The sequence below is a fragment of the Muntiacus reevesi genome, chromosome 9 (assembly GCF_963930625.1).
Source record: "Muntiacus reevesi chromosome 9, mMunRee1.1, whole genome shotgun sequence".
In the NCBI taxonomy this organism is placed as follows: Eukaryota; Metazoa; Chordata; class Mammalia; order Artiodactyla; family Cervidae; genus Muntiacus; species Muntiacus reevesi.
In genome coordinates, this window is record NC_089257.1 from 35,523,782 (window position 1) to 35,551,324 (window position 27,543).

The following is a 27,543-nucleotide window of genomic DNA, read 5'->3' on the forward strand; positions in this document are numbered from 1 at the left end:
TCACAGAGTCGGACACGACTGAAGCGACTTGGTAGCAGCAGCAGTAGCAGCCTCACCCCAACCAGCCCCAAGGCTGCTCCCTGAGCCTTATAAAAAAACCTAGGTGACTGAGAAGGAGGAGGATATCCCCCTTCCCGACACTGGGCAGAGGCTCAGTGGGGCATAGGCCTGGGACTGCAGACCTGGCATAAATGATATAAATGATCGGATGGGCCTGGGGCTCAGCCTGCTCAGCCACAGAGCGATGCCTGCCTCACCCACAGGCACAGAACTACCCGGCACACAGTAGGTGCGTCATGTTATCTCCCAGGAACCTCGGGAAGGAGTGGTTTAATGGTTTCCCATTTTTTAGATGATGAAACCAAGGATCACAGAGGTTGAGTGACTTATCTAGGGTCACACCTTGGGTGAGCGCAGGAGCAGAATCAGGCCAGGTGTCTGATGATATGTCTGCTGCTAGTTGATCCCCCTCCCCCTTGCCTGGAGGATCTGGCCTCACAGGGCTTGCTGACCCCTGGAGCAGGGGACCTCTGGGCTAGGCTACTCTGCTCAGCCCCATTGTTCACCTGCCTTCCCAGGTAGACCATTCTGAAAAACACCCTGTCGCTGAAAACAGCACCCTCTGGTATCATGGTTTCTACCATGTTCACAATTCATCCTAAAACAATTATGTAAGGAGAACCAAGACGTGAGTTTTAGAGTTGAAAAAACCCTTGGAGTCTATCTAGTTCAACCCCTTCACTTGTAGATGAGGTGATGGGCTCAGAGAGGGCAAAATAATCATCTACTGTCACAGAGCCAAGCACTGACGGGGCTAAGGACTATAACCAGGTCACCCGTGCCCATATCCAGGGCTCCTGGAAGTAGCCAACTTGCCCCCACCCATCTCCACCAAGGCCTTGGCCCCACGGGAGGGAAGGTGAGGTGGGTGGAGGGGTCAGTAGAGGTCAGCATGGGAAATGGAACTGTGTCCCTTCCTGGGTGCCCCCCTGGGTATGCAGGGGTGGGAGGTGGAAAGGTGTGTACCCCAGAACAGTGGCAGGCAAGGGCTGAGACACCTACTGACAGGAAGCCCCCTGCACATCTGGGTGATCAGATACCCAGAATCACCAAGGGTAACTGAGGAGAAGGGAGCTATATTAACATCCACAGCAGCAGTAGCCAAGAGCATGTCTACCTGCCCAGCTCAGCGCCTCCTCCCCTCTGAAGGGAGCTAGCAGCCCAAGCCACCAGCAGAGGCCTGACCCACATTGATCCTTGAGGAGGCTCCTGACAGAAGGAGGCAGGAGGAAAAAGGAGGGGGGAAGTTCAGTTGATTTTGAAGATGAAAAAAATTATTCTCCCAAGTATCTCAGAGAACCCCAGAACGTTTGAGGTGGTAAAGTTGCACCCACTTTGTGCAAATGGGGAGAGTGGGGTACAGGAAGGAGCAGCCTTTTGTTCAAGTCTCCCTGACCCTCAATCCAAGGTTTTGTCACCCCTTCCTCAGGCTTCCCCCTACACCCCTCTTCCCGCCCTGTCCAGGGCAGAGGTCCCAGTCCTAGCTGATGTCTGGATTGTAAGTCACAAGACAGGGCTGAGTAGCTGGAGGGTCCTACAGGGCTCAAGGCTGGGCTTCAGGAGCCCTGGGACCTTCTCCTGGCCTCCCTCAACTCCTCTCCAGAGAACACAAAGTCACTATCCTCCTCCCATCGGTTTCAGTGGGGGTCACTAGCTATGGTGCACTCTGAGCCCTAGAGATCTGGGTTCAAATATTAGCTCCAACACTTGCCAGAACCTCCGTATTGAGCCTCAGCTTCTGCATCCATGAGAGGGGTACTAATCCTCACCTCGGAGAATACAGAGGATCTGATGGGACTGCATTCTTTCCATTTTATAGATGAGGAAACTAAGGTTCAGGGAGTTTAAGCAACTCGCTCAAGATTATACAGCTAAAAATAAAATTGGGCACACTCAACACTGGAACCCAAGTCTATGTGACTTCAAATTGCTTTCTGTATCTACTCTAACTGGGAGCCAGAAGATTTCTTGCTGAAAGACTGCTTGTGCAAATATTAGAGGCAGCTGAAATGAGCAAAGGGCTAGACCCAGAGGACAGTGCATCCCAATTGAATGGAAGTCACCTGGAAATCTGGAATGGCTCTGACTGTGGTGGCCAGAGTGCCTTGGAATGGGAGAGCTCAGGACACACTTTTGACCCCCTGTTAGAAGCCTCTGAGGTGGAGCAGTAGTGTCTCCCACACCCCCTTCCTACACACCCCACTAAAACCCCACCACCTTCCCATGGTATTTGTAACGGGACTGACCCCAATGCTCTGGAAGGAGAGATGGGGTGTCCCAGCACGTGTTCCCAAGGACATTCCTGTGACTGTAAGCAGGAGTGTATGCACACTGCTGTTGTCCGCTGGGCAGTTGTGTGTGACCTCACTGTGTGCATGGAAACATGTGTGCTTATGCATAAACTGGATGCAGACAGATGCATGTTCAGCCTCATCTTGAAGATGTGTATGGCCATTTAACTTGTATGTGCTTCTGAGTGTGTGGGGGCATGTGGTTTATCCAACTATCTCCTGAGTGTGTTTGTGACCATTTGGAGATTAAGTCTAACCCTGTGTGCAAGGGAGACTGCCTGCTTACATGCAGAGATACTTGCGCGGCTGAGAACCTGTGGCGGACTCTGTGGGCTCAGATGAACGTGTTGTATATGCAGGGACCTGTAGCCTGGTTAGGACAGCCTACGGGAGCCACTTCACAGGTGGCTGCAAAGAACAGGGGAAAGAGTACCAGGTGTTTTGGGGACCCGAAAGAACTCTTTTTTCACTAAATCTGTTTCTCCTTCTGCTAATGAACCAGATTATTCTTGGAATTGAGGCTCCTGGGGTGAAATGGATGGGGTGCGGGGGGGAGACAGACGTCAAGAAATCCAAAGCACCTGACCCAGCAGTTGGAAGTGGGAGTGGAGTAGGAAGGGCCAAGGTAGGGGTGGAAGGCATGGGTACTCAACCAGTCCCAGGGAAGTCGCCCCAGAAACATAGCCCCAGTTCCAGCCCCAGGTTAGGTCTACAGTGCACAAGAAGCACCATGGTCTGCTTTAGCTTCTGAAACCCAGTCCTTGGCTGGTGGTCTCTCCAGGACCAGGCAGACTCCCCAACACTCATTCCAAAGATGGGACATCTGCCTTCCTGTTGCCTAAGGTTTACAGCCGCCTCGCATGCAGCACACAGCCCTCGCACCTCTTTTCTTTCCTGAGAATTCCCAAAATTGGAACAGAGGAGGTCTGGAGAGGTGAGCTGGAGAAGGTGGTCCTGGGATGCCACGGCAGCTCTCCTGACCCACGACGCTTATAGTAATGGAGCTTCAACACCAACTCCTAGTGACGCCCGGGCTCGGCACTCAGACCTAAGTCTGACTTCCCTCTGAGCCGTGGCTTCCTCTTCTGCCCAGCCAGACAGGGTGGAGGATCCAAACGGGGCTTGCCGTCAGGTTTAGAAATCAGCCCTACCTGGGCCCCAAGCGCCCCGGGCACGCAGTAGGCTCACAGCCCGCACGCTCAGTACAGTACCAGCACGCTCAGTACCAGCTAGAGTTATAATTAGCAAGTCTCTTCTTTGTAGCTCAACAGGGTGCGACGTCCTCTCGTGCCGCTGGCGCCGCGGGTCCGTGGCATCCGCGGGGACCCCGCCCCCGCCCCCCGCGCGCGCGGCCCGAGCCACCCGGTGGGGTTTCTGCGCGCTGACGTGGGCGGATCAAAGCAGCTGCCGGCTCCTTATAAAGCAGTTCGGGCTGCCAGCGCGGGGAGACCGTGCCGGGTGAGGAGCGGAGCTCGGGCGAGTCAGCGACCGCAGGCCCCGGGAGCCGAGCGCCCTCCAGTCCCCGCGGGACCCCGGCCGGCCGCGGCTCGCCAGGATCACGGGTGTCCTTTCCAGGCAGCTCGCGAAGAGGACGCCCTCGCCGCCTGCCCAGCCCGGAGAGCTCTTGGGTCCTCCAGGGGCCGCGCTCGCAGCTCCCCGGCCCGCCCGGCCAGGCGAGCGCCCCAGGAGGTGAGCCGTGGCCGCGGGCAGAGGGCGGGCTCTCAGCCCGGACCTGCCAGAGTGGGGGGCGGAGGTGGGGGACCCCGTTGGGCACCCGCTGCCGGGCAAGCAAAACCAGTCCTCCTCCGTTAACTCTGTTCCGCGGCTCTCCCAGGCAGTCCCTTCGCTGAGAGCAACCGCTGAGGCCTGGGGGCGCGGATGAGAGGTAGAGGCAGGCTGTACAGACCCCGCGGCCCGCCTCGAGCCTTCCAGTCCCGGTTCCCCCCCATTCGACCCCCTCCCTCCGAGTCAGCCCACGGATGAGGTCATGCCCGAGCCATCCCGGGGGTGGGGGACTTGGATCCAGCAGCAGAGGGTGTGTGTGGTGGGGCGGGAGAAGGTGGCAAAAGGCAGCGAACGACTGCAGCTCCTGCTAAATTGGGGGGCGGGGGCGGACGCCTTGCTTTGAGACCTGCTTCCAGAAGCGGCAGGCTGGGGGTGGGGGGAAGGGGGAGAATCGAGAGTTTGTTTACAGACCTGAGCTCCAGGCTGGGGGAGGTAGGGAGGAAGAAAGTCCAGTCCCGGCCCCGAGGCACCTCTGGAGCAGCCGCGAACATCTGGCTGAGCTCGCACGGGCCCCACACCTCCCACCTCCCCGAGCTTAGGTACCTCCAAGACCCTCACGGTTCTTAGGCGCTCGAGGTCTGGCTTAAAGGGGGGTAGTGGGAGGAACCCCGAGTTCCCCCAGCCCACCCTTCCCAATTCCAAACTAACCCGTTTCGCGGGCCACCCGGCGCATCGACTGCAGCCCAGCAGCCACATCTAGGAAGACTCGCGGCCAGAGTCAAAGCCGTGTTGAGGGCCTCGCAGGTAACCTTGAAGCAGTCGCTCGGCGTCACCGGTTCTCTGGGTCGGCTCAGTGAGCAGCGCACCCCCGGGCTTCGGGCCGGGCCCGAGGCAACCGTCCGCGCGGAGTGGACACTCAGCGCGAACGCCGGGTGCGGGTTCCCCGCCCGGCGCGGGCTCACGCGGGAAGGGGGTGTTTGGTGTGCGCCCGTCGACTCTGCCTCAGAGGGGCAGCCTCGCAGGCAGCGGGGTTTTCAGGGCCTTCCAGAGCACAAGCCTTATAACCACCTGTTGGAGCGGGCCTGCGGCTACTGCGCTTGCGGTGTCCACGGTGTGCACAGCCCGGGAGGTTTCAGCTGTCGCCCGCTGCAAGCCGGGAAGCTTGAGCCTTCTCCCCAGCGGGAGGAGGAAGGGACCGCTTATCTCTCCAGGGACACTGTGCTTTGATGCGGGTCCACTACACGCCTGACCCCAAGGGAGGTTCCGAGCCCGGCCTAAAGCAAGAGGTCGGGCAGTCCGGGGCGGACCGCGGCAAGTGGAGGGTCTTATAGAACGACCAGATCTGAGAGGGCACTTAGCTTACTCTTCACCCCATCCCCGGAGCGGGAGACAGGGGCCCAGGAAGAGAAGGGGACTTGCCCAAGGTCCCAGGGCACGGGAGGCTGCTGCCTAGCCCACCTCGAACCCCGGTTTAGCGCCCCCTGGCGGGCCGGGGGCTCCGGGAGGAGCGTGCTCCCTGACCCTCCAGGCGCAGGCTGAGGGTGACCCAGCGGCCCTCGCGGCTGTCCTAGACACTCTGACAGTGGACAGGAATAATCTGCCAGGACCCAGAGGCCCAGACCGGGAGCCGCCTTCCCCAGCGACGTGCCAGGGCAGCGAAGGGAGAAGCCCGGGACCACCGGGGCCGCTCCGAAACAGCCAGGGATAGCTTGGAGGCCTGGATCCCGGTGCGCACCCGCGCGGCCCCCTTCTCTCTCTGCGCGCGTTGGGCTGGACACGGATCCCTTGCGGTGAGTCCGCGCTCTCCTCTCTCCGCGTGCGGCCCTTCTTTTCCCTACCCTGGAATGCTGGGCGCCTTAGGGGGCAGCCCACACTTTGGGCGGGGGGGCGAGGAGGAACAGTGAGCAGAGTTTTTTATCTCTCTTCCCCCCACCCCGCCCCCTCCCGGCATATCCAGCCGATATTTTTCTCGTTCTCAGGAGCGTGTGGGAAGAGGGGGCTCAGTTAGACTGAAGACCCCAGCTGAAGCACCACTCCTGCTTCCCCGCCCCCAGTGCCTTAGAGCGAGCACCACTGGCTTGGGAGAGCTCTTTGGAGGAGAAAAAAAAAATGTAATTGAGAAGTTTCTCCCTGCCTTGCCCTGGGTCATGCCGCAACGTCCCAGAAAACAGTGGGATTTAAAATGTGTGCGTGTGCTCTTAAGGCGCACACGTGCATGCACACACTACACAGGTAGATGTAACACTGGGAACTTAGGGAGAGGTGGCTCGAAATACCTGCAGATTACCGGAGACTGGAAAGACCTCAGGAGACGCGTGAAGTCCAGGCCCTTGTTTTTATAGACTGGGAAGCTGAGGCTGGGCTGGTGGAAGGTCCAAGGTCAGACAGTCAGATGAGAACACCTCCTTTTGGGTCAAGCGCCCCCCACTAAGGCGCCTTCTCTTTCCAACTCCCCAAACGCTTTAGGAAGAAATCCCTTTGTCTGCTCCTCCCCAGGGAGGAGGGGCTGGGACTGTGTTTGTCTCCGGACTAACGCCAGGTGTTGGTAAATTTGGGAGAAGCTGGGAAGGGAGTTAATGAGGTGAGAATGAAGAAGGAGGGGGGAAGAAGAAATACAGAAAACGCGGAGAAAGCGACTCGGCGGCCTGCGGGAGGGGTACGGGTACTCCGCGGCCCCAGGACGCCGCCTGGCGGCCAGAGGCGGCATCCCGCCGGCCCCGTGAGCTTCCCGACTTAGGCAAGGCCAGGCCGCCCGCCACGGATCCGGCCTGGGCACCATCCGATCCTCCAAGAGGTCACCGCTAGAGGAACTAGGAAACTCAGGACTCTGAGTAGCCCTCACTGCACAAAGACATTTGCCATCCCCTTCCTCATCCTCCCCGTCACAGCCTGAGAAACTGATGCCCCAGAGCAAGCCCCCATTTCCTTGTGTTCTCACGGTCCATGATCTCACCCGACACTGGGTAGACGTGAGAGTAGACTGCCGCTCGTTGGCTGAACAATCCCATTTCACATCTCCAGGCCTCAGTTTTCTCATCTGTGAGATGGGGGCAGTGATAGTACCATCTCCCAGGGTTGCTGGGAGGAAACAAAAATCGATCGCGTTAGGTTGATGTTCTTTTTAAAAGGTGAATTGTGTCATAATCACAGTTTGAACACCGTGACCACTCAACTGTGGTCCCAGGTTACAGAGGGGGTAAACCGAGCCCGGGCGGGGAAGGAGAATGCCCAAACCGGCAATAACTTAATACTGCGGCGATGAGAACCCAGATCCTGGGCGCGGTATCTGCTCTTCCCATTGCCCGCCTGCAGCCTCTGCCCTCGACACCTTCCGTCGCTCTCTAGGGCTGTGTGCCTGTCCTTCTGCTCAATTTCTCTCAGCCTCGCTCTCTGAGGTTCTCTCTCCCTCTCGCTGTCTCTCCGCCTGGTCTCTCCTGAGTCTTTGATCCTGTGGCCCCTTTCTGTTCTCGCCGCGGGCGGCTCTAGGTGGACACGCCCTCGGCCGCGCTCCCGCGGCACCTAATTTGAGCCAGACGCCGGCAGCGTCCGGGGCTGTGTTGGGCTGGAGGCGACGCCCGCCGCGCGCCCGGCCTCCCCGGGCCCCAACCCCTCCTTTGTAATTTGAATAAGACGCCCCCACCCCCCACGCCCGTGGCCCCCGCCCCACGCGCCGCCTTAACCCGCAGCCTCCGCTCTCCCCGACTGCAGGCGGCCTGCGCGCAGGACGAGCGACGGCGGCCGGGAGCGCGGCTGGACTTCGGCGCGGCTTCCCCAGGGTGAGACCCCCCTGCGCGCCCGCCGCGCGAGGATGAAGGCGCGGCCGCAGGTCTGCCAGGCGCTGCTCTTCGCCCTGGCGCTCCAGACTGGCGTGTGCTATGGCATCAAGTGGCTGTAAGTGAGGGATCCGCGTCTACGCAGATGGGCCCCCGAGGGCGGGTTAAGGGGTCCCTTGGATCGGGCCAGCTTACTCAAGACCGGGGAGCAGAAGTAGCCTGGGGGCTGTGGGCGAGTCACCCTTCTTAAGCCTCCTTTTCCTCCTCTGTAAAATATTGTCCTTACCTGCGGGAGGAGCGAGACAGGGCGTGGAAGGCGACGGAATTGCTCTGTCCTGTGGCGCTGAGAGTTACGCAAGACCTCCACCAGGACAGATGGAAAGAGCGTGGTCGAGGGGCTCAGTCTTAAGGGTCTGTGCTTTGCACACAGGCCTTGCTGGGTATTACGTTCCTTGTCAGTCTCCTGACCCTAGCTGGAGGTCCTCAAACAGTCCAGACTGCCCCACCTGCCTGGACCTTGGGGAAGTCTCTCTCAGCTTCTGGGAGCCTCGGTGTCCTCTGTCAAAGGAGGGGAAGAGCCTCTGCCTCACTCAGGTCAGATGAGAAGGGGCTCATGAAAGAACCTCCTTAACTGTCAGATGCTCTGCACATGTGAGAAGACAGTCCTTTAGATAGAAATTATTAATGGAAGGGTAGGTGGGAGAGAGACTCCCTTCCATCCAGCCGCAGGGAGTGCCTACTCTGGGCAGGACTGTGAGCAGTGAGGGCAGGCAGAGAGGAGTAAAACCCAGCGGCTTCCTGGAGAAGCTGCCCTCTGGTCTGGAAGAGATAAGCCCAGGCTGTAAATAACTCGCAAGTGCTCCAGGAGAGACCAGTGCAGTGTTGTTGGGACTCAGACGAGAGGAGAGCAGCCGGTGCGGGGCACGTATTGGGACCCTAGGTAGATTTTTCCAGGGTGGTGCTCCTAGGAGGGACCTGAGGAATCTCTCGAAGTTTGGCGGGTCGGGGCAGTGAGAGAAGGGCCCTTTGGGTGGAGGAACTCCCTGCGTGGTTGAGTTCCAGGTCGGGGGCGGGGAGCCATGCAGATAAGACAGACAGGGGACAGGTTATGGAGGTTGGGGAGGGACTGTGAGGAAGGTTCGTGGATTAGCTGGAAGACAGGGCGATAGCGGCTGGGCCACCAGCAAACAGTCTTGAGGTCACCGGCCCTGCCTCGTCTGGGGCTGAGTTATTGATTAATTTTCCTCTGGAGAGGGGAACCCCATCTTTTTGCATTTCTTGTTTGCAAGGAGAAGCCTGGGCTCAGCGGCTTCCCAGCCTAGGGTGGGGTGTGTGTGTTTGTGGCGGGGGGGAGGTGGGAAACATCGGTTTTTCTCAGCTGTTCCTGATTAGTTTTGTAGAAATCAGCCACTTTCCTCCTCCTGCTGGTACCTGGCACCGCCCCAGTTGGTGAGAACCTCTGATCAGGGAGCCCAAGCCCTTCTTGCCTACCACTAACATTGTATAGATAAGGAAACTGAGGTCCAGAGAAGGAAAGGCATTGTTAAAGAGCACAAGGAGCATCAGAGGCCAAGAACTGGGCTTACCACTAGCATGTTGTGGGGGACATTGCTGTCATTCCCTCCAAGAAATGTGTGACTTGCTCGGGCCCCCAAGCTGGCATGTGGCTTGGTAGGGTCTGCAGTAGATGGCTAGTTAAGCCCAACATCCATGCTATTGCCACTGCATAGCCTAGGCTGCCACAAAAAAAAATGAGTATACCTCAGTGTCTGCCTTAAAAGCACTTCCAGTCTCTTGAGGGAAATAGACATATAATGATACAAAGTGGACTTTGGGCTGTGTCCTAGGAGAGGGGGCATGGGAGCCCAGAGGAGGAGTGGTTAGTCCCACGTAAGGGAGGTGACTTTGAGCCAGGCTTCAAAGGATAGATAGGATTTCAATGGCCATGGATGGAATGCAAAGCAGGCATCCTAGGCAGAAGGAATTGCAGGGACAGGACTGTGTGTGGGGGGGAAACAGAGAAACCAGGAATTACAGGAGCTTACTAGTAAATCCCCAGAGCTTTAGACATTTAACTTTGATAATACTCTTGTGAAGTAGGTGACATTCTTATCGCTACCATTTTACAAATGAGGAAACTAAGGTACAGAGAGGTTAAGTAACTGGTCTAAGGTCACACAGCTAGTTAATTAATGGTGGATGTGGGATCAGAAGCCAGGCAGACAGGCTCCATGAAGCCAAACCTCTTTGATAGTGGTTAAATTGCTGGAGCTGAAGATACAGGAGGAAGCAGGAGAAAGAGTGGAGTTTAAGAATAACTCTGTTGTGTGTGTGTGTGTGTGTGTGTGTGTGTATGGCCTTGCAGACCATATAGCAAGGTCATATATATATATATATATATGGCCTTGGAATATGCCATGCACTATTCTAAATTCTTGGTGTATGTTGTTTCATCTGTCTCCCAACCACCATGTGAAGTGGGTTCCACCATCTCCCTCATTAAACAGAAGAGGAAGTAGAGGCTCAGTGGGTCTTTAATGAACAGGGTGTCACAGCTAGTAGGCCGCAGAGGCAGAATTTGGACTTAAGCTGCCTGGCTCTGTTTCCTCTTGGTCTTCGGGAGCCACAGGAAAGTTAGGAATAGAGAAGTGTACAGTGGGAATGAAAAGCTGGGGGTCCTGAGGCTGTGCCAGCGGACCCTGCTGCCTTGGGCTTTGGAAAGTAAGCTGAAGAGGAGAGGGGAGTTTGACATGGGAACTGAAGGTAGACGTGGCTGAATGACCCAGACTGCCCACCTATGGGGACCTGGGACTCAGCCTGAACTTCCTGCGGAGTGGGGGTAAGGAAGAGGGGGTAGAAACACCTGGGGGAATCCCTCCCCTACCTCACCTCCCACCCAAGCCAAATGGTGGGAGATTCAGACCAGAGAGTGTGGGGAGAACCTTCTCTGGCTGTCTCGGGGGCAGAGAGGATGGTTCCAGCCTTCTCGGAGCCTCTGGAGGCAGCCCCAGGGTGGGTGGAGTAGCCCCAGTGAGCCTGCTGCTCACTCTGGATCAGGCCTCTCGAGGAAGAGTCCGAAGAGACTCGGAGGGACACAGCTGCCGCAGAAAGGCTGGGAGAAGCACCAGACCTGAGTCAGGAGACCCGAGTCCCAGCCTGAGCTCTGACAGTTCACTAGCTGTGAGCCGGACCTCAGGCAAATCAGTCACTTGAGCCTTTCTGAGCCTCAGTTTCCTCATCTGTACAATGGAGTGAAAGAGCCCTAGCCTGTGATCTAGGAGTTCTAGCCTGGTTCTGCTTCTCATTCTCTGATTGGCTGCTTGTGTACAGGTCTGGGCAAGCCCTACCCTTCTCTGGGCCTCAGTGTCCCTACTTGCACAATGGAGGGGGGGACACTGAGCCTCGAAGAGGGTCGGTGACTTGTCCAAAGTTGAATGTTAGATGAGCAGCTGAGCTGGAGCTGAAACCGAGGTCTCTGTGCCCCTCACCACCACCCCACCATTCCCAGGAGAGCCCCAACTCCTGATGAGAGAGACCTCAGCCATCCCCACGGCCCCCTTGGCATAGGCCTCGCCTGTGAACTCTCTGTTCCCTCCTGTCCTCTCTTCCACCTTCTCCCCCATGCACCCGCCCCCAGATAAACCAAAATGTTTTCAATTAGGGGTCTGCTGCAGTGAGGCAAGCCGGACAAGATGTCCAGACGGGTAACTCCCCCGCCTCCTACCCTAATCCTTGATTACCTCCCCAAGGGGGCCTTAGTTAGAAACGGTCATTACCACTAATTACCAGATGACCGCATCGCCCTCCTCTGGAGTGGAATCCGCTGCCTCCCGCCTCCTGATCTCCCGGTCTGCACGCTCCCGTGAGCCGGCCTCTCCCAGCATGCTGCAGCTGGCCGCTCTGTCCCGACTGCGTTCTCCGCAGCCCCGTGCCCACCCAGCACCTCCAGGGTGGTTCCCATTTGTCCACAGATTCCCCTCATAGAACCTCTCTCACCACCAGCTGGGGAGGTGGATGCTTGATGACTTCAGAGATGGACAGACTGACCTAGAGTGGCTGGTCCAGCCCCCTCCTGGGAGCCGCAGTGCCCGGTACTCAGGAGTTACCTGAACTGAGCTCCCCAGGAAAAGTCTGAGCTTATGTTATCTAGTTTCTGAGCAAGAGCCCAGGGAAAGGACCTGGAAGACAGCCACCCTGCATGCGTGCCTGCTGTATGCCCAGTACCGTGCTGGGTGTTTTCTCATGTATCTCCTGTAATCGTTCCTGTTGTGAAACAGAAAACTGGCTCAGAGGGGAAGGATGGAAACTGGGCAAGGGTGATGGGCAGAGTGGGCTCAGGGCAGGCTGAATGTGGACAGACCCCAGCCCAGTAGGGAGGGGACCCAGAAAGGTGGCATCTGGAGGAGGCCAAGCACCCAGACATTGGACCGCCTCAGTGTCCTCCTCTGTTTAAAGTGGGTAATATTCTCCCAGGCCCCTCCAGACATTGTGAGAATGGGATGAAATGAAAGGCTCTGTAAACTGGGAACTGCTGTGTCCATCTGGGACAGTGGGTCCATGTGCATGGACAGTGTTTGCTGGGTGGAGACAGAGAGGTTTTACCAACCAAGAAACAGGGTGGGGTGGTGGGTTATATCTGCCCCTGTGTGGTCACCCCTCACCCATTACGGGCTGCAGGAATTCAGGCAGCAGGTTCCCCAGGTATCCTGGCATTGGCAGGATCAAGCAATCAGGCCTGAGGTCTGCCCCAGATACACCAGGTTTCTCGGCTCATACCTAGCAAGGAGGGGGAGGGATGGGCCAGGGATGGCAGTGAGGGAGAAGCCCAAGTCACCCACAGTCAATCTCAGACAGGCTGGGTTGTGCCACCCCAGTGTGGCCCCCAGGCCGTGCTCACTTGCCCTGGCTCTGCTTCCCAGGCCTCTGGGAAGATTTCTGAATTTTGGAGTTGTAGGAGCATGGCAGAGAGAGGCAGGAGGAAGCCAACTAACCTACTAGTACCTATAAGCACATATCATTTCACTTGGCCCCTGCAAGGCCTCCAGGAATCCCCATTTTGTGGTTGATGCTCAGACAGTGGCAGCAACTTACCCAAGATTGCTCAGGACGTAGAGGCCAGAGCTTGAGTCCCAACACGGGTCTTCTGACTCCCTCTGGTCCAAGATTCAGGTGGCAACAAGTGAGGAATTCCATTTATGAATACTCCAAATGCTTTCCAGCCATTATCACATTTAAATCTTAACCATAATCCTTAGAAGTAGAATTTATCATTTCCTTGTAACAGATGAAGACCATGAGGCCCAGAGAGGTTGAGTAACCTACCCAGGTCACGCAGCTGTTGCCCAAACCCTGAGCTCTCCCCTGGGCCAGTCCATGAGCTGGAATACCTAGGTTGCCTTATAACTGGTGACAGGTCTGTGCAGCTGTCTGTTGAGGGGCTCCTTGAGGAAAGGATCTATATCCTTCACTACCAAATGGATCTGGGAAGAGTTGTGCTTAGTAAGTATTTCTCCCACAAGCAGATCAAGTTCATTTTTTCATTTAGGCACAGGAACAGGGGAAGGGCATTCCTGGCCCCAGGAGAAGTCTGGGCACAGGCGTGGTGTCAGGGTAGTCCGTGTCAGAGAAACTAGGAGTCTGGTATGGTGGATATTTCAATATGTGGGGGAAAGAGGACAAGAGGCTGGAGAGCACTGGGGTGGCGGCAGGCTTGCCACCTGAGTGGCCGTGAAGTCAGAAGGGTGCCCTTGACCTTGACTAAGTAGGTGCAGGAGGCTAAGGTGGGAAGAGGCCGCCAATGCAGTAATCGTAGATTTCATCACAGGGCACTGGCCATGGTGTGTCAGCCCTGGACAGAGCGTGTGACACGCCAGAGTTAATCCCCCAGACAGTACTGGGAGGGGAGAGGTTACTTGCCTTGCTCAAGGTCATGGGGGAGTGCGGGTGACGGAGGCGGGGGTGACAGGGCCAAGAGTCTGCCTAGGTAGGCCTGTGCTGCTCTTTGGCACTGGGCTGCCTCCCTTGGGATCTCAGCCCAGGGGCTCAGGAATCCAGGCCTTGCCAGGTCTCAGCCCCGACCCTGGATGAGGTCTGCTGTGGTCCCAGCAAGTGGGACACACAGCACGCAGGCCTGAAGGCTGGCCCCTGCTTTCCCCGTGTCCCTCCAGGGTCTCTGCTGGATTTCTGAGGACCAGCTGGCCCTAGGGTAGGGACCAGGTCTGTGTGGAACTCTTTAAGACTGTGGGGTCCCTCTAGCCTCCACTTAGAGGAGGTGCAGCCTGATGTAATCTGCTCCTGAGAGAAGGCCAGGGAAGAAGTTGAATCCAGGATGGTCCCCTGGTCCTAAAGTCTTAGAATTTCAGTGCTCAGAGCTGGGATCTGGGAAGCTCAGAGGTCCTATAGCATCATCAGGGTTCATAGGGAACCCTCTTGGTCAGCATTCCCAAAGCATGGATGAGGTTAAGACTCTTCAAATAAAGGGTTTTGTGCTCAGCAGACTTGAAAGTTACAAACCAAGCCTGTTGCTTTGCTGCGGAACTTAGGGCCTTTAAAATGGAAATATGCATTATTATTCTTCAAGAGGGGATATAGTATATCGCATCCCCAAAATGTGCTTGACCATGGATCCGCTTTTTCAGAGTGTCTCACTGGAGCCTGCTCTGGGGAATACAGTTTACAGGTACAGACACTAATACCCAGAGAGGACAGTGATTTATCTAAAGTCACACAACAAGTTAATGGCTGTGTGCTTAGTCACTCAGTTGTGTCCAACTCTTTGCGACCCCATGGACTGTAGCCCGCCAGGCTCCTCTGTCCATGGGGATTCTCCACGCAAGAATACTGGAGTGGGTTGCTATGCCCTTCTCCAGGGGATCTTCCCAACCCAGGGACTGAACCCAGGTCTCCTGCATTGCAGGTGAATTCTTTACTATCTGAGCCACCAGGGAAGTCCAAGTTAAGGGCTAAATCCTATTTATCACAAAATTGAGTGGCTTTAATCTTTTCATAAATCCCTTGCATGTATGTGGGATTTTTACAGTCTAATATATGGATTTAATAATTAATGAAGCCAAATCTAGTAAGTGCTCAATTAATAATATATATTATGCTGATGACTATAATCTAGCATCTAGCATAGTGTCTGGCTCAGTATTGAGTGAATGAATGTTGCATAAAAAATAATAATCCACAGCTATGTGAGGACTAAATAAGGCAATGGATGTGAGTGCGTCGTGAACTAGAAAACTATTACTCTAATTATAATAAAGCCTAGGTAGGGTGGGGGGAGGGTCATAATCCTATGTTATGAATGAGCGCCTCAGGCCCAGAAAAGGACAGGGACGTGCCCAAGGCCACACAGGGGCGGGAGGGAGAGCCATTACCCTGCTGGGGACGGCACTGCTTGGCCTCCGGCTTTCCCAGCTCCTTCCAGTAAAGGCCGCAGACCCACTGAGAAGAGGCTGGGGCCATACGGTGGGTGGAGGCAGCAGGGTCCCTCTCGGCCCTGACTTCCTTTTCACTGGTGCTGCTTTCTGGCCGTGTGCAGGGCCCTGTCCAAGACCCCGGCGGCCCTGGCGCTGAACCAGACGCAGCACTGCAAGCAGCTGGAGGGCCTGGTGTCGGCGCAGGTACAGCTGTGCCGCAGCAACCTGGAGCTCATGCACACCATCGTGCACGCTGCCCGCGAGGTCATGAAGGCCTGCCGCCGGGCCTTCGCCGACATGCGCTGGAACTGCTCCTCCATCGAGCTCGCCCCCAACTATCTGCTCGACCTGGAGAGAGGTAGGGGGCCGGCGGGGCCTGCTAGGGCCTGCGGAATGCGTGCGGGTAGAGGTGGATGAATTCAGGCATAAATATATGTGTGTTTAGATAGGTGGCTGTGTTCATGGATGGATGGATGGAAGCGTGATGGGTGGATGAGTGAATAACTGGATGATGGATGGATCCACGGATGGGTGGGTGGATGAATTAATCATGGCCATGGGTGTTTGGGCGTGAATTGATGAATGGATGAACATACAGGGAGTGCGGGGGAGCCTGGATGACTGTACAAATACATGCATACCCCTCATACCTGGACAAAGGAATGAATGATGCAGGGAGGCCGGTGGGCGGGGTGGGGAGTCTATAACGAGAGTGCGACTGAGCCCACCCTCAGGGCAGACAGGTGTGCCACATGGTAATTCTAGACCAACCTGACTCAAAGTGCTGTGAGAGGCCCAGAGTGATACAGGGACTAAGGAGCATCTGTGGAGAAGTCTTGCTGGAGGAGGGGGCTTCTGGGGTGGATTGGGGTGGGGGTTCCTGTGTATCGTAAGGAGGCTTTTGAAAGGCAGGGGATCAGTCCTATCCCCTGCACAGTGACAGGTCATGTGTGTGCAGCACTTTACAAACATAGCCTCCCTTCCTCCTGAATTATCTCAACTCCAGAGAGGCCTGTGAGGTAGGTATATCGTTACCACTCTACGGTTAAGGACACCAAGGCTTGAGAAGGGCAGTAACTTGCTTGGACCTGAGGCCGGGACCCCACAGCCAAGGCACGTTGGACTCCATCTTAGTTGTTAAGGCTGCTGTAACAAAGCCCCACGCTCTGCGGGGCTTCTCACAAGGGGAGAATCATCTCCATCCGGAGGCTGGAAGTCAGAAGTCAGAGTCGGGGTGTCCGCAGGGCTTCCTGTGAAGGCACAAGGGGGAAGACTCATCCCTGCCTCGTCTTCACTTCTGGGGACTGCCACGGTCTGTGTGTTCCTTGGCTTCTAGCTGCATCTCTTCCGTCTCTGTTTCAGTCACATGGCCCCTGCCCTATATGTCTCTGAGTCCAAGATTCCCTCTTCCTCCAAGGACCCCAGTTGTTGTATCCGGGCCCACTCTGATCCGTCTAATGACCTCAGCTCAGTTACACCTGCAAAGACCCCATTTCTAACTAAGGTCACGTTCACAGGTACCAGGGGTCAGGACTTGACCGTATCTTTTTAGGGGACACCTTTCATGCTGCAGCAGGCTGTTTGCTCACCTGTCTTTGAGGAGCTCAGAGACAGGGCCCTCAGTGCCTGAAAGCAGTCCCTAACGCTGGGTGTGGGGCGTGCAGTGTGAAAGTGCAGTGTGCTGAGCGTGTAAGGGTGTGCCTGTGGGGTTGCTGGCTTTTTGGGCTTCACAAGTGAGTGTGCCCGTCAGCTAGTCCATTTGGGGGAGAGTGGGGGGGTGAGAGATGAATGATCCTAGCGCCACCCTCCATCTGCTGCGTCCACTCGCCACCACTGTCTCCATCTGGCCCCAGAGGCAGGTGGGGACTTCAGCCCTGGGCACGGTCCTATGCTTGGGTCGCTCGCCCGGGTTGACCCCGCTCCTCCCCACAGGGACCCGGGAGTCAGCCTTCGTGTATGCGCTGTCGGCGGCCGCCATCAGCCACGCCATCGCCCGGGCCTGCACCTCCGGCGACCTGCCCGGCTGCTCCTGCGGCCCCGTCCCAGGTGAGCCACCCGGGCCCGGGAACCGCTGGGGAGGATGTGCGGACAACCTCAGCTACGGGCTCCTCATGGGGGCCAAGTTTTCCGATGCTCCTATGAAGGTGAAAAAAACAGGATCCCAAGCCAATAAACTGATGCGTCTACACAACAGTGAAGTGGGGAGACAGGTAACCACCCCCCCACCCACCCCCCCCAGATGGTTGTGCTTATGCCAGTTGGCCCGGAAAGGGGCACCCGGTGGGCCCCAGTGGAGGGGGTGGTGGGGGGACGGGCCCTGATGCGCCCACACTGATGTGCTCCTGGCCTCCCCTGACTCGTCCCTCTCTAGCGGCTTGGGGCTTGCCTGGCTTCTTCTCCTCCAGGGGGTCCACTGGGGTTTGGGTTGGAGAATGTTGGTGGAGCAGAAGGAGCGCTAAGCTGGGAGTCAGGAGCTCTAAACTCACTGTGTGACACTGGGCGAGTCACCTCCTCTCTGCCCTCAGTTGTTCCCATCTATAAAATGGGGTGGGCAGTGGAGAAGGGAATGGCAACCCACTCCAGTATTCTTGCCTGGAAAAGTCCATGGACAGAGGAGCCTGGCGGGCTGAAGTCCATGGGATTACATGACTGAGCATGTGTGCACGAAGGTGGAGGGAGATGGGTTGGTAGCAATAAAGTGGTAGAACTAAAAAAAAAAAAAAAAAAAAAAAATGGGGTGCTTGGGTGCTCTCTAGTCCTCATTGTCACATTTCCTCAGACTCCTCCTCCGGAGCTCGGGGCCAAGGCTGGGCGTGAGAGGAAGCATGAGAGAGCCATGGGCCATAGAGAGCTAAGGGCCATCTCCTTGGATCTAATGGGATCTCTCTCCCAGCTCAAAAACCCACCCTAGCCTCCAGAACATGATTTCCCCTCCATGTATTTCATTATCAGTGTTGCTTTAATTCCTCACCTCATTGTAGAGAAGGTTGGAGTGAATGCATAAGTGAATGAACGGACTTTTTAAACAAACTTTATACTCATCTGTGTGCCAGACACTGTGGTGGGTGTTTGATTAGCTTTCTCTCCCATGGTCCATGAAACCACACTGTGAAGAAGTACTGTTATCCCTCCTTGCAGATGGGGCGCTGATCCCGGAGGGGCAGAGTATCAGGTGTGGATGAATCTCATGACCTCCTCCCTGCAGCCCCCTTAGGCCCATTGTGCAGAGGCCCCAAGTGAGGCAGAAGGAGCTTAGGTGGCTTGGCCAAGGACACACAGTGCGATGGAGGCCAGGTCTATGGGATTCCAAGTCTAGAGGTTTCCACGTCCTCACCTTCCTGTCTCTCTGACCTCCCTTGTGTAAGGATTCTAGGACGTCCAGGTGGTCTTTGGACAGTTGGGGAAACAGGTCAAGTCACCCTGTGGTCTGTAGCAGAGTCTGGCTAGGGACCAAGAACTTCTGCCTCCGAACCCTGCGGGCTTGCTCCCCACAACCCTTGGAAACCCACTGGGAGCCCTTCACCATCCTCCCGCCCAAGAACCCAGCCCCACTCCTGCCCACAGCCAGGCCCCAGCCTCATGCTTCCATGCTCACACAACACTGGCAGCCATCCCATCCCGCAGTGCAGTCCACTCAGGGTTCTCAGCTTTGCGGGCACCTCAGGCCTGTCCCGGGCCCTGATGCCCTGGAGCTGGCCTCCGTGGGACCATTCACAGGGGCCCGGGAGGGTCAATGACAACATGCCTCGCCCTAGCACGGAGGCCTTGGGAAGCCGGGCCCTTCCTGCCCTCTGAGCTGAGGAGCTGAGTGTGGTTTACTTTCCTGGATGACTCGAAAGTGCCTCGTGCCCTTGGGAAGCCGAGCGTGCCCTGCAGTCAGGTTCATTTCATTGTGTGCTCTCCACAGGCTTTGCTGAGACAGTTCCAGCCTCTAGACCCAAGTGGACTCCCTCACTCCCCACTTTCCGGCACTGTGAGGGGTAGGGAACCCTGGGACCTTGACCAGCTTCCTCACTAACTCCCCATGGGATTTGGAGCAAGGCTCCCTCTGTGTGCCTCAGTTTCCCTGTATTTTTGATGCACAGACAGGCCTGGGAGACCCCCTAACCCTTGCAGTGGCGCCCACAGGGCAGGCGGGAGGGCAGAGGGGTCCCAGTCCTATGTGCAAGGGGGTGGGGCTTAGACTGCAGAACTGGAAGACCTGCAGAAGGCGTCTCGGTCACACCCCTCAGGTACACAGGGAGAAACTGAGGCCTGCGGAAGTCAGTCGCACAGAGTCATCTCCAAAGCCCCGGCTAGAGTCTCCCCAGTCCCCGAGTCCAACCCTGCCCACTATAATTCTTACTTAGACTGATTTTTCAAAACCAAATATTGATTTAACTTTAGTAGTTCACAAAACGCTTTCATATATGTCATCTTGTTGAATCCTTTCAACGACTCTATAAGGCAGCAATTACACACCTGCTCAGCACACATGAAGACAGGTGCTGAGTGATGATGCGGCAACAGGCAGTCTCGGGGACGGCCAGCCCCTAGCACCCACCTCTTGCTTCTTCTCCTCCTCTCCCTCCCTTCCTTTTCTTCTCCTGCTCACTTTTTTTCAGCAAGCATTTTGTGAGAGAGAAAAAGCAGAGCATGTGAAAAGCCATGGCTTTCGGAATTGCCTTCAGAACTGGGTTCAAATCCCAGCCCAAGATCTCCTAACTGTGTAGCTTTGGGCAGGAGACTCAGCCTCTCTGAGCCTTCATTTTCTCTTTTTTAAATGGGGAAATTAATGATATCACCCATGAACGAATTCTGTGATGATGAAACCATTTGAAGTGTGAGGGCAGTAGGTACAGTAGGTGTATGAATGGCATCGTTACCCCTGCGAAAGCCACTCTCTTCCTGCCCCTCCCAGCTGCCCTCCAGGGTTGGAGGAGAAGCTAAGGATCTACCCTGCAGCTTGAGAGCAAAACGCCCTGTCCCTTGTCCCTTGAGGCCTGGAGCAGGCAGTGACTCCCTGAGAACACTGGCAGGCGGAGGGGTGGGGCCAGGGCCCAGGGCAGGCAAGGGAAGGAGCCCCACCACCCAGCCCAACGCCCTCCCCCTGTCCGCAGGCTCTGCGCGCCTCTCTGGAAATGAAGTGTAAGTGCCATGGGGTATCTGGCTCCTGCTCCATCCGCACCTGCTGGAAGGGGCTGCAGGAGCTTCGGGATGTGGCTGCTGACCTCAAGACCCGCTACCTGTCGGCCACCAAGGTGGTGCACCGACCCATGGGTACCCGCAAGCACTTGGTGCCCAAGGACCTGGACATCCGGCCTGTGAAGGACTCGGAGCTCGTCTATCTGCAGAGCTCCCCCGACTTCTGCATGAAGAATGAGAAGGTGGGCTCGCACGGGACACAGGACAGGTAAGGGCCTGTCGCCACCGTGGCAGGAAAGGCCAGCCATGTGGGGCATGCCCCTTCCCAGCTCAGGCCCAGGCACACACAGTCAGTTGGGCTTCAGCTGGCATTTGGGGAATGGAGTCCCTGTCTGGTTGAATGCTGAGTGGAGGTGTGGGATCCCAGGGTTCTCGGCAGAGCTCCTGGGAGAGGCTGTTGTGCTCCTCACCAAGGCAGGGGCTCCTTGGGAACGGAGGCTCATGAGAGGTCCTTACCTGACCTGCCCCCTAGTGAGGGAGACAGATGGGAAGAGTCAATGACTGCGGCAGACAAGGGCTAGGAAAGAGGTTGCCTGACATAAAATAGGTCCTCAGTAGATGTCTGTCAAATGAATACGGGAAGGATCATGTCACACAACCTGCTGGTTGGACAAATGAACTGAAGCATGGGGTGGGGGAGGCAGCAGGCAGCCCCCGTGGCCACACCCAAAGTCTGCACAGCGTGGAGGCAGGACCAGGGCAGGCTCACTCCAAAGGGGCAACAGGAGAGTGAGGCCAGCCTGCATTTTGCGGAAAGGGTGCTCCCACATCCCCACCTACATCCACCCCCCCAGACCCTAGCTCTGTCTCCTAGCCGCCCCCTGCCTCCCCGCCACCCTCCCGTTTCAGAGCCAGGCCTGGGATCCCTATAGCACGGCCTATCCTAGAGGCTAAAGCTGATCAGGACGGGAGAAAGGGAGGGAGCCAGTAGGGACCACAGACCTCCTGGGTGCCAGGAGGGGCTGATGAAGATTCAGGGGAGCAGTTCTTTCCCGAGATGGCTCAGGAGGAATCCATTCCTGAAATGCTATAAAGAAATAGTTGTGCAATCAAATACACTGGGAAATTCTCTTTGCAAGGCACGAGAACATATTAAAGGCTCTGAGGAATCCTGCAGTAAAGGATCTGTCTAAGCCTCTGTTTCCCAGAGGTGTTTGGCTGTGGAACTCTTTTATTAAGGAGCCCCTAATAGCATTCCACAAGACGAGTGTTCTTCGGGGTTAAAAGAATATTGAACCAGAGTGAGGGTGTCTGAGAACGTGTCTGGCACATAGTTGGTGCCTGGCCAGCTTTTGCTTCCTCCTCAGCCCACGTTCCTGTCTCTAGGAAAGGGGGGCTGCTTTGGGGGGCTCCCTCCTCACGGGCCAGGGCAGCAGGCTGTAAGAGGAGGCCCAGGCGCCCATCTGGAGGCCAGATTGAGGAGGTCAGGCAGAGTGAAGATGGAACCAGGTCAGGCCAGAGAGACAGGAAGGAGCGAGAGTCTAGGCTGAGGACCCAGGGTGGGTGTGATGAGGATGGGGTGGGGGGAGGATTCTAGAACTCACAGGACCTGGGGAAGCCCAGTGAGGACCCCAGAGCAAAGAGGGGTTCTCCCTGGAGCCCTGGGGCGGCTGTGCCTGTGTGTGTCTCAGGAAGGACAGTTCCCACCCTGATGCCACAGCTTTCTAGAGGAGGGGACCTTGAACAAATCCCTTCCCTTCCCTGAAGCTCAGGGTCGTCTTCTGTGCCTTGGGGACAGTGCCACACACCTGGAGGGTTGGTGTGATTCGAATCACACAGCCCCTCCATGCTCGGCATGATCAGTGCCCTGGGAAGGGTTTGTGAATGACGGCTCCCCCCACCCCGTCCCTGAGGCTGCCGGGCCTCTTCCTTCCGAGCAGTCGCGACTCTGCCCCAAGGACTTGCCCCCAAACTGTTGATGAGGAGGCCCCCTCCCACAGCACCAGCATCTACCCTTGCTTTCTCAGAATGCCATCCCCCCACCCCCTGGTTTCCTGCCACGCTCAGCCCTCAGCCATTCTTCCGAGGATGGGCCTTGTTAGACAGCTGTATAGGCCAGCTTTTTCTGCAGTAACAAACTGCCCCCAACATCTCAGTGGCGCACAACCACAGACACTTTTTACATCCATTAAATGAGGCTCTGGCTGGCACCAGGAGTGGGGAGGGACATCAAGTGCTCAGACTCTGACAGAGGGAAAAAAACGGGGATCCCGGAGGGGCCCTGACTCAGCCTGGACAGCAAGGAAGGCTTCCTGGAGGAGGGGAAACATGAACTTTACTAGGTTGGGGATTTAGGGGTACAGGGCGTTGGATGGAAATGAGCTTTGTTAACTGTAAAAGGTGGGTGCATAGGTGGTACACGTTAGCTGGGTCCCCTAGCGGGGCAAGATGCCCTCCTCAAATCCAGCCTGGTGAACTGAGGGCCCCTTAGCAGTCCCTATTCCAGTCTCTGAAACCTGCTGTATCCCCAGGCCCCAGCCTCCCCAGATCCCCCTCACGGGCACCATTATAGTTCTTGTCTGGGTCTGAAGCTGGAGGCCAGATTTCAAAAATTGCATGTCAGGGACCCAGAAATAAAATGAAACCCTTTCCAGCACCCTTTCTTGGTCTAGAGACCTTCAGAATAAGGCTGAGAGGGACTAATGGTGTTGAATGACTAAAAAAAAGCTCAGAAAGGTTAAGTGACTTGCCTGAAGTCACATAGCCAGTGAGCAGAAGAGCTTGGGTTTGAACCCAGGTCTGCTGGCTCTGGGCATATGTTGTTCTGCTGTTGCTTCCTGTCTCCTCCCTCCTGCCTGGAAATGCATACAGCCCCACATGCAGTCTGTTCCTAACTCCCCCTCCAGGCGATCTCTCCTTTCCTCTCCATGGCTCCTTTCCAGCTCAGGCCTCAGCTTCTTTTACTTAGCCGCTGTCCAGGCTCCTCCTTGGCCTTCCTGCCTCCAGCCTTGCTGCTTCATCCATCTGTCACCCACCCCCCCTTACATTAGGTCGGGTGTTTGTTCTCCTTACCCTCACCACCCTATGCCCTCCCTTCTGTCTCCTACTCATCTTTCATGGAGTGGCCTGGATGGCCCCTCTCCTTCCAGGAAGCCTTCCTGAACTCTCACAGACCTGGTGCTCACCCTGTGTGATGCTGGGCAAGTCCTCTGTCCATTCTGTGTCTCAGTTTCCCCATCAGGAGAGATGAGGGTTGGATTTGGTCATCCCTAGGGCTTACTCACCTGGGAGACTCTGGGATTCCTTGATCCACGTGGCTGTGGGCACCCAGCTGCTTCCCATGACAACACCCCAGCAAAGCGCAAGCCCAGCTAGATGAAAATGCAGACCTGCGCAGACGTTTCCTCACTAGACAGAAGAACCGATGGCAGGACAGAAGAACTGATGGCAAGGATATTTGGGGTTTATAGGGACCTTCAGTGTCTTCTTTGCCCACATGAGTGATTCGTTTCTTCGTGAATCACTTCCAGCCCATGGATTCTCTGCCCCTTAGGGTGGGGAGAATGAATAAGCACTGGACTTGGTTTCAAAGGATCCCTACGCTTGAGCCCTGCTTATCCGCAAACCCTCGTGAGACTTTGAGCAGCCCTCTGCCCTTTGCTGAGCCTGTTTCCACCTGTAAAGTAAAGTGAGCATAGCAATTTCACTAGCCCAAAGACCCTGCCTGCCTCCAATAAGATAAAATTCTGGAGGGAAGCACCTGATTCAGAGGGGGCAAATGATTGACGGACCCTCTTGTCTCCAAGAAGAGAGCGCCAGGTGCTCCCTGTGCCTCACGTCCGATGCCATTTGTTTCTGAATTTATCCTGAGATTCTAAAAGTGAAGACGATTTTTGTATTTGTTAGAATATAATTAAGGATTAAATATGAAGATAGGATTATTAACTAGTGGTTTGAGACATTTTCAAGTATTTAGAAGTAGAAAGTATAGGAAAAGAGACAAAGGAAACAGAACACCCCCTCATTTTAATAAACATCTATTAGAAATATAGGGAAAAGTGAGAAGGACCCCTGGGAAAAAGACTTTAAATTCTCCAAAGACCGAGACACTATCCAAGGGGGACTGAGGCAGCAGCCGTGGTGGGAGGAGACGGGGGCTGCCTGGCTGGGAGTGGGGGGGGTTGGTGAGTGATGGGGGTGCTCTCTGACCTCCCCACCCCCCTGCAGGCAGTGCAACAAGACATCACACGGCAGCGACAGCTGCGACCTCATGTGCTGCGGACGCGGCTACAACCCCTACACAGACCGCGTGGTCGAGCGCTGCCACTGCAAATACCATTGGTGCTGCTACGTCACCTGCCGCAGGTGTGAGCGCACCGTGGAGCGCTACGTCTGCAAGTGAGGCCACACAGCTCCCCGGGGCCCCTCGGAGCCCAGCCGGGGGCCGGAGACACCCCGTGGGCTTTGGCTTCTGAATTCCAGATGCCGAGTGTGGAAGGAGGCTCGTGCTTTGCCTCCACTTGGAAGCCGCCAGGAACAGAAGGCTGGGCCATCAGGGAAGGAAAGCCAGGACATCAAAGGAGACCGACAAGATTAAAAATAACCTGGCAGCCCGAGGCTCCGGAGTGCCCACTTGCTGCCTTCCCGGCGAGTCTAAGGAGCCAGGGGTGTGGGTTTGGCAAGACTGGTATGGACTCAATCTTTCGTAGCCAGAGACACCAGCTTCCTGGGAAGTGGGAGGTGAGCCTGTCCTCACCAGAATGTTCTGTAGGCATAGCCCTCGAGACCCCCGACCCACCCCAGGGTTTGAGCCTACTGGGCCCACCACAAGGAACCACTAGCTTGGGTTGTAAATGTTTTCTTGTTGTTTTGTTTTTCTTCCTCTGGGATGTGGGAGCTACAGAAATATTTATAAAACATAGCTTTTTCTTCGGGGTGGCTGGCTTCAATTGCTCTTTATATATTTTATATATATAAATATATATATATGATGATCTATATTTTAAACACGCTCTTTAAACAGCTGTTTGAAATAAATGCTGAGAACCCCAGCCCTCCCCTGCAGTCTGGCCTCCTCAAGTGAACTCAGAGGATCCCGGGGCTGGTGGAGTGATCTCTCCAGTTTCTAGGCAAGGTGGCGTCTTATTGATGTTTCCCGCCCATGGCCCCCCCATCCGTTTCTGGCCCCAATCTCCTTGCAGGATCTCCAGGTCAAGGGCGACGACAGACGTCTTGAAACCCAAACCCAGCTGGCGGACTCTTTGTTCCTCAGGGACACACATGCGGGTGCACATAGCCTGGCAGTGGGCTCAGACCTGCTAAGTGACTTCAAGAGAAACCCTATCCAGGCACTGGGAACACAGACCTCAGGGAGATGGTGGCAGACCCAGGCTCCAACTAGCCCTGGGAGGGTTTCTGTGTGACCATGGGGAAGGCTTTTCTCTCCTTAGCCTCAGTTTTCCCATCTGTAAAGCTGGTGGTAAAGGTGGTGATTGGGAAAGGCCCCCAGCTTCATGCCTGGACCAGTGGGCATGGCTGCAGTGGCCGTGATTGGAGCCTTGTTCTGGTTTGAAGGTGGAGCCATCAAGATTTGTCCTTTTCATGGTTGTGGGGTGTGAGGGTGAGGAGGACAGAGAAGGACTACAAGTGTTTTGGCCGAGTGCTTGGAAGCGTGCTGGGATGGGGGTGGAGAGAGGACTAGGATTCAGACTTGGTGGACTGTGATGTCAGTTGCGTTCAAGTGGAAATAGCAAGTAGATGGGCAGATAGTCAAGCCTGGAGTTCCAAGGACAGCCCAGGGGTGAGATGCCCATTGTTCATTGTCACTAAAAGGCAGGAGAGAAAAGCAAAGGGAATCAAGGCTTGGGCCTGGGACACTTGTGCTCTGGAGGTCAGGGAGATGAAGAGGAAAAGAGGCAAAGAGAGCAAGAGGTAACAGCCAGGGAGCTGGAGAATCCTGGGGATCTTAGCTGCTGTCAAGTGCAGAGGGGGGTTGGAGGGGTGAGGGTCTCCGTGCCCTCAGCACTGTTGTGCCCTGAGCTTCAGCCTTACTTCCTGGGACGTGGGCAGCACTGATGAGTGAGTAAGGAGTATCTGGGGGCCACAGCCGTTCCCCTTGAGGGAAGTCATTATTAGTCACCTGTATCTGCTTGTGGCTGTGGGTGACTGCATCAGACAAAGGATGTAAAAGGACATTATAAACTGAATTTTGGTGCACATGGAAGAGATGCAAACACTGAGGGGAAAGCTCTCCACTCCCCAGACCCTGCAGAGACACAGGGTGGGAAGGGGGCAGGCGGTGTGGCCAGAGTCCTAGAGTCAGAATCTGGAGGGAACCTGGAGATTAGTCTTCTGGGCTCTCAATCTGTTTTGCAGATGAGGAAATTCCAAGATGGGAAGGGCCTTTCCTGTGGTCTCAGAGCTGATACGGGGCCGGGGGCTGGTGGTGGGGCATCCTACGTGGGCCTCCCACCAGCATCTGTGCAGAAAACTCAACCTCTGCTGAAAAACAAGTGCCTGGAGTGTGTGCTTCCCAGGCCCAGGGCTGCCCCTGCTCCACACTGGCTCCCATGGCCCACAAAACTAGTTCCCTGGCCTGGCATACAGGGCCCCCTCCCCAGGGCCCAGGTGACCCTTCCAGCCACATTTCCTACAACTCCTCAGGCATCTCTCTGTCCAGCCTCCCTCTGGGCATCTGCCGCTCTTTCACAGAATGCCTGGAATGTCACTTCTCTGTTGGAATTCCACTATTGGCTCCACTTTGGAGCCATCTCTATAAAGCCTTCCCTAATGCCCTCAAGCTCCATACAACGCTTTGAATCTTTTTTTTTTTTAAGATTTTTTTATATGGACCAGTCTTCATTGAATCTGTTATAATATTGCTTCTGTTTTTATTTTTAATGTTTTGGTATTTTGGCCATGAGACAAGTGGGATCTTACATGACAAGGGATCGAACCCGCGCTGCCTGCATTGGAAGGAGAAGTCTTAATCACTGGGTCACCAGGGAAGCCCCTAGACAACCCTTTGGATCTTTAAAGCAGCCATCACACTCATGCTCACAGTGATCAGCCCACTTTTCCTCCAAGGCCCGTGTAAATGGCACTCTCCCCCAGGAAGTCTGCCCTGACCACCCTCAGCCTGGGTCA

General features: G+C 55.9%; 1 protein-coding gene across 3 annotated transcripts; it reads left to right on the forward strand.

The window, feature by feature from the left end:
* The first annotated feature begins 3,450 nt into the window (after positions 1–3,450).
* On the forward strand, positions 3,451–25,440 carry WNT11 (Wnt family member 11). 3 transcript variants are annotated; one of them, XM_065945079.1, is made up of 6 exons: positions 3,451–4,040; positions 7,785–7,967; positions 15,396–15,631; positions 17,206–17,483; positions 20,373–20,665; positions 24,625–25,440. In XM_065945079.1, exons 2-6 carry the CDS (start codon positions 7,885–7,887, stop codon positions 24,797–24,799), a joined length of 1,065 nt encoding a protein of 354 aa, XP_065801151.1. In that variant the 5' UTR covers positions 3,451–4,040; positions 7,785–7,884; the 3' UTR covers positions 24,800–25,440. The 3 variants fall into 3 exon arrangements, with proteins under 3 accessions (XP_065801151.1, XP_065801153.1, XP_065801152.1); XM_065945081.1 differs by lacking the exon at positions 3,451–4,040 and adding an exon at positions 4,836–4,880; XM_065945080.1 differs by lacking the exon at positions 3,451–4,040 and adding an exon at positions 5,170–5,866.
* The last annotated feature ends 2,103 nt before the right edge of the window (positions 25,441–27,543 follow it).

Coding starts and splice junctions, on each gene's coding strand:
- WNT11 (XM_065945079.1), top strand. CDS start 7,885: ATGAAGGCGCGGCCGCAGGTCTGCCAGGCGCTGCTCTTCGCCCTGGCG. Junction 7,968..15,395: donor TGCTATGGCATCAAGTGGCT/GTAAGTGAGGGA, acceptor GGCCGTGTGCAG/GGCCCTGTCCAAGACCCCGG. Junction 20,666..24,624: donor TCGCACGGGACACAGGACAG/GTAAGGGCCTGT, acceptor ACCCCCCTGCAG/GCAGTGCAACAAGACATCAC.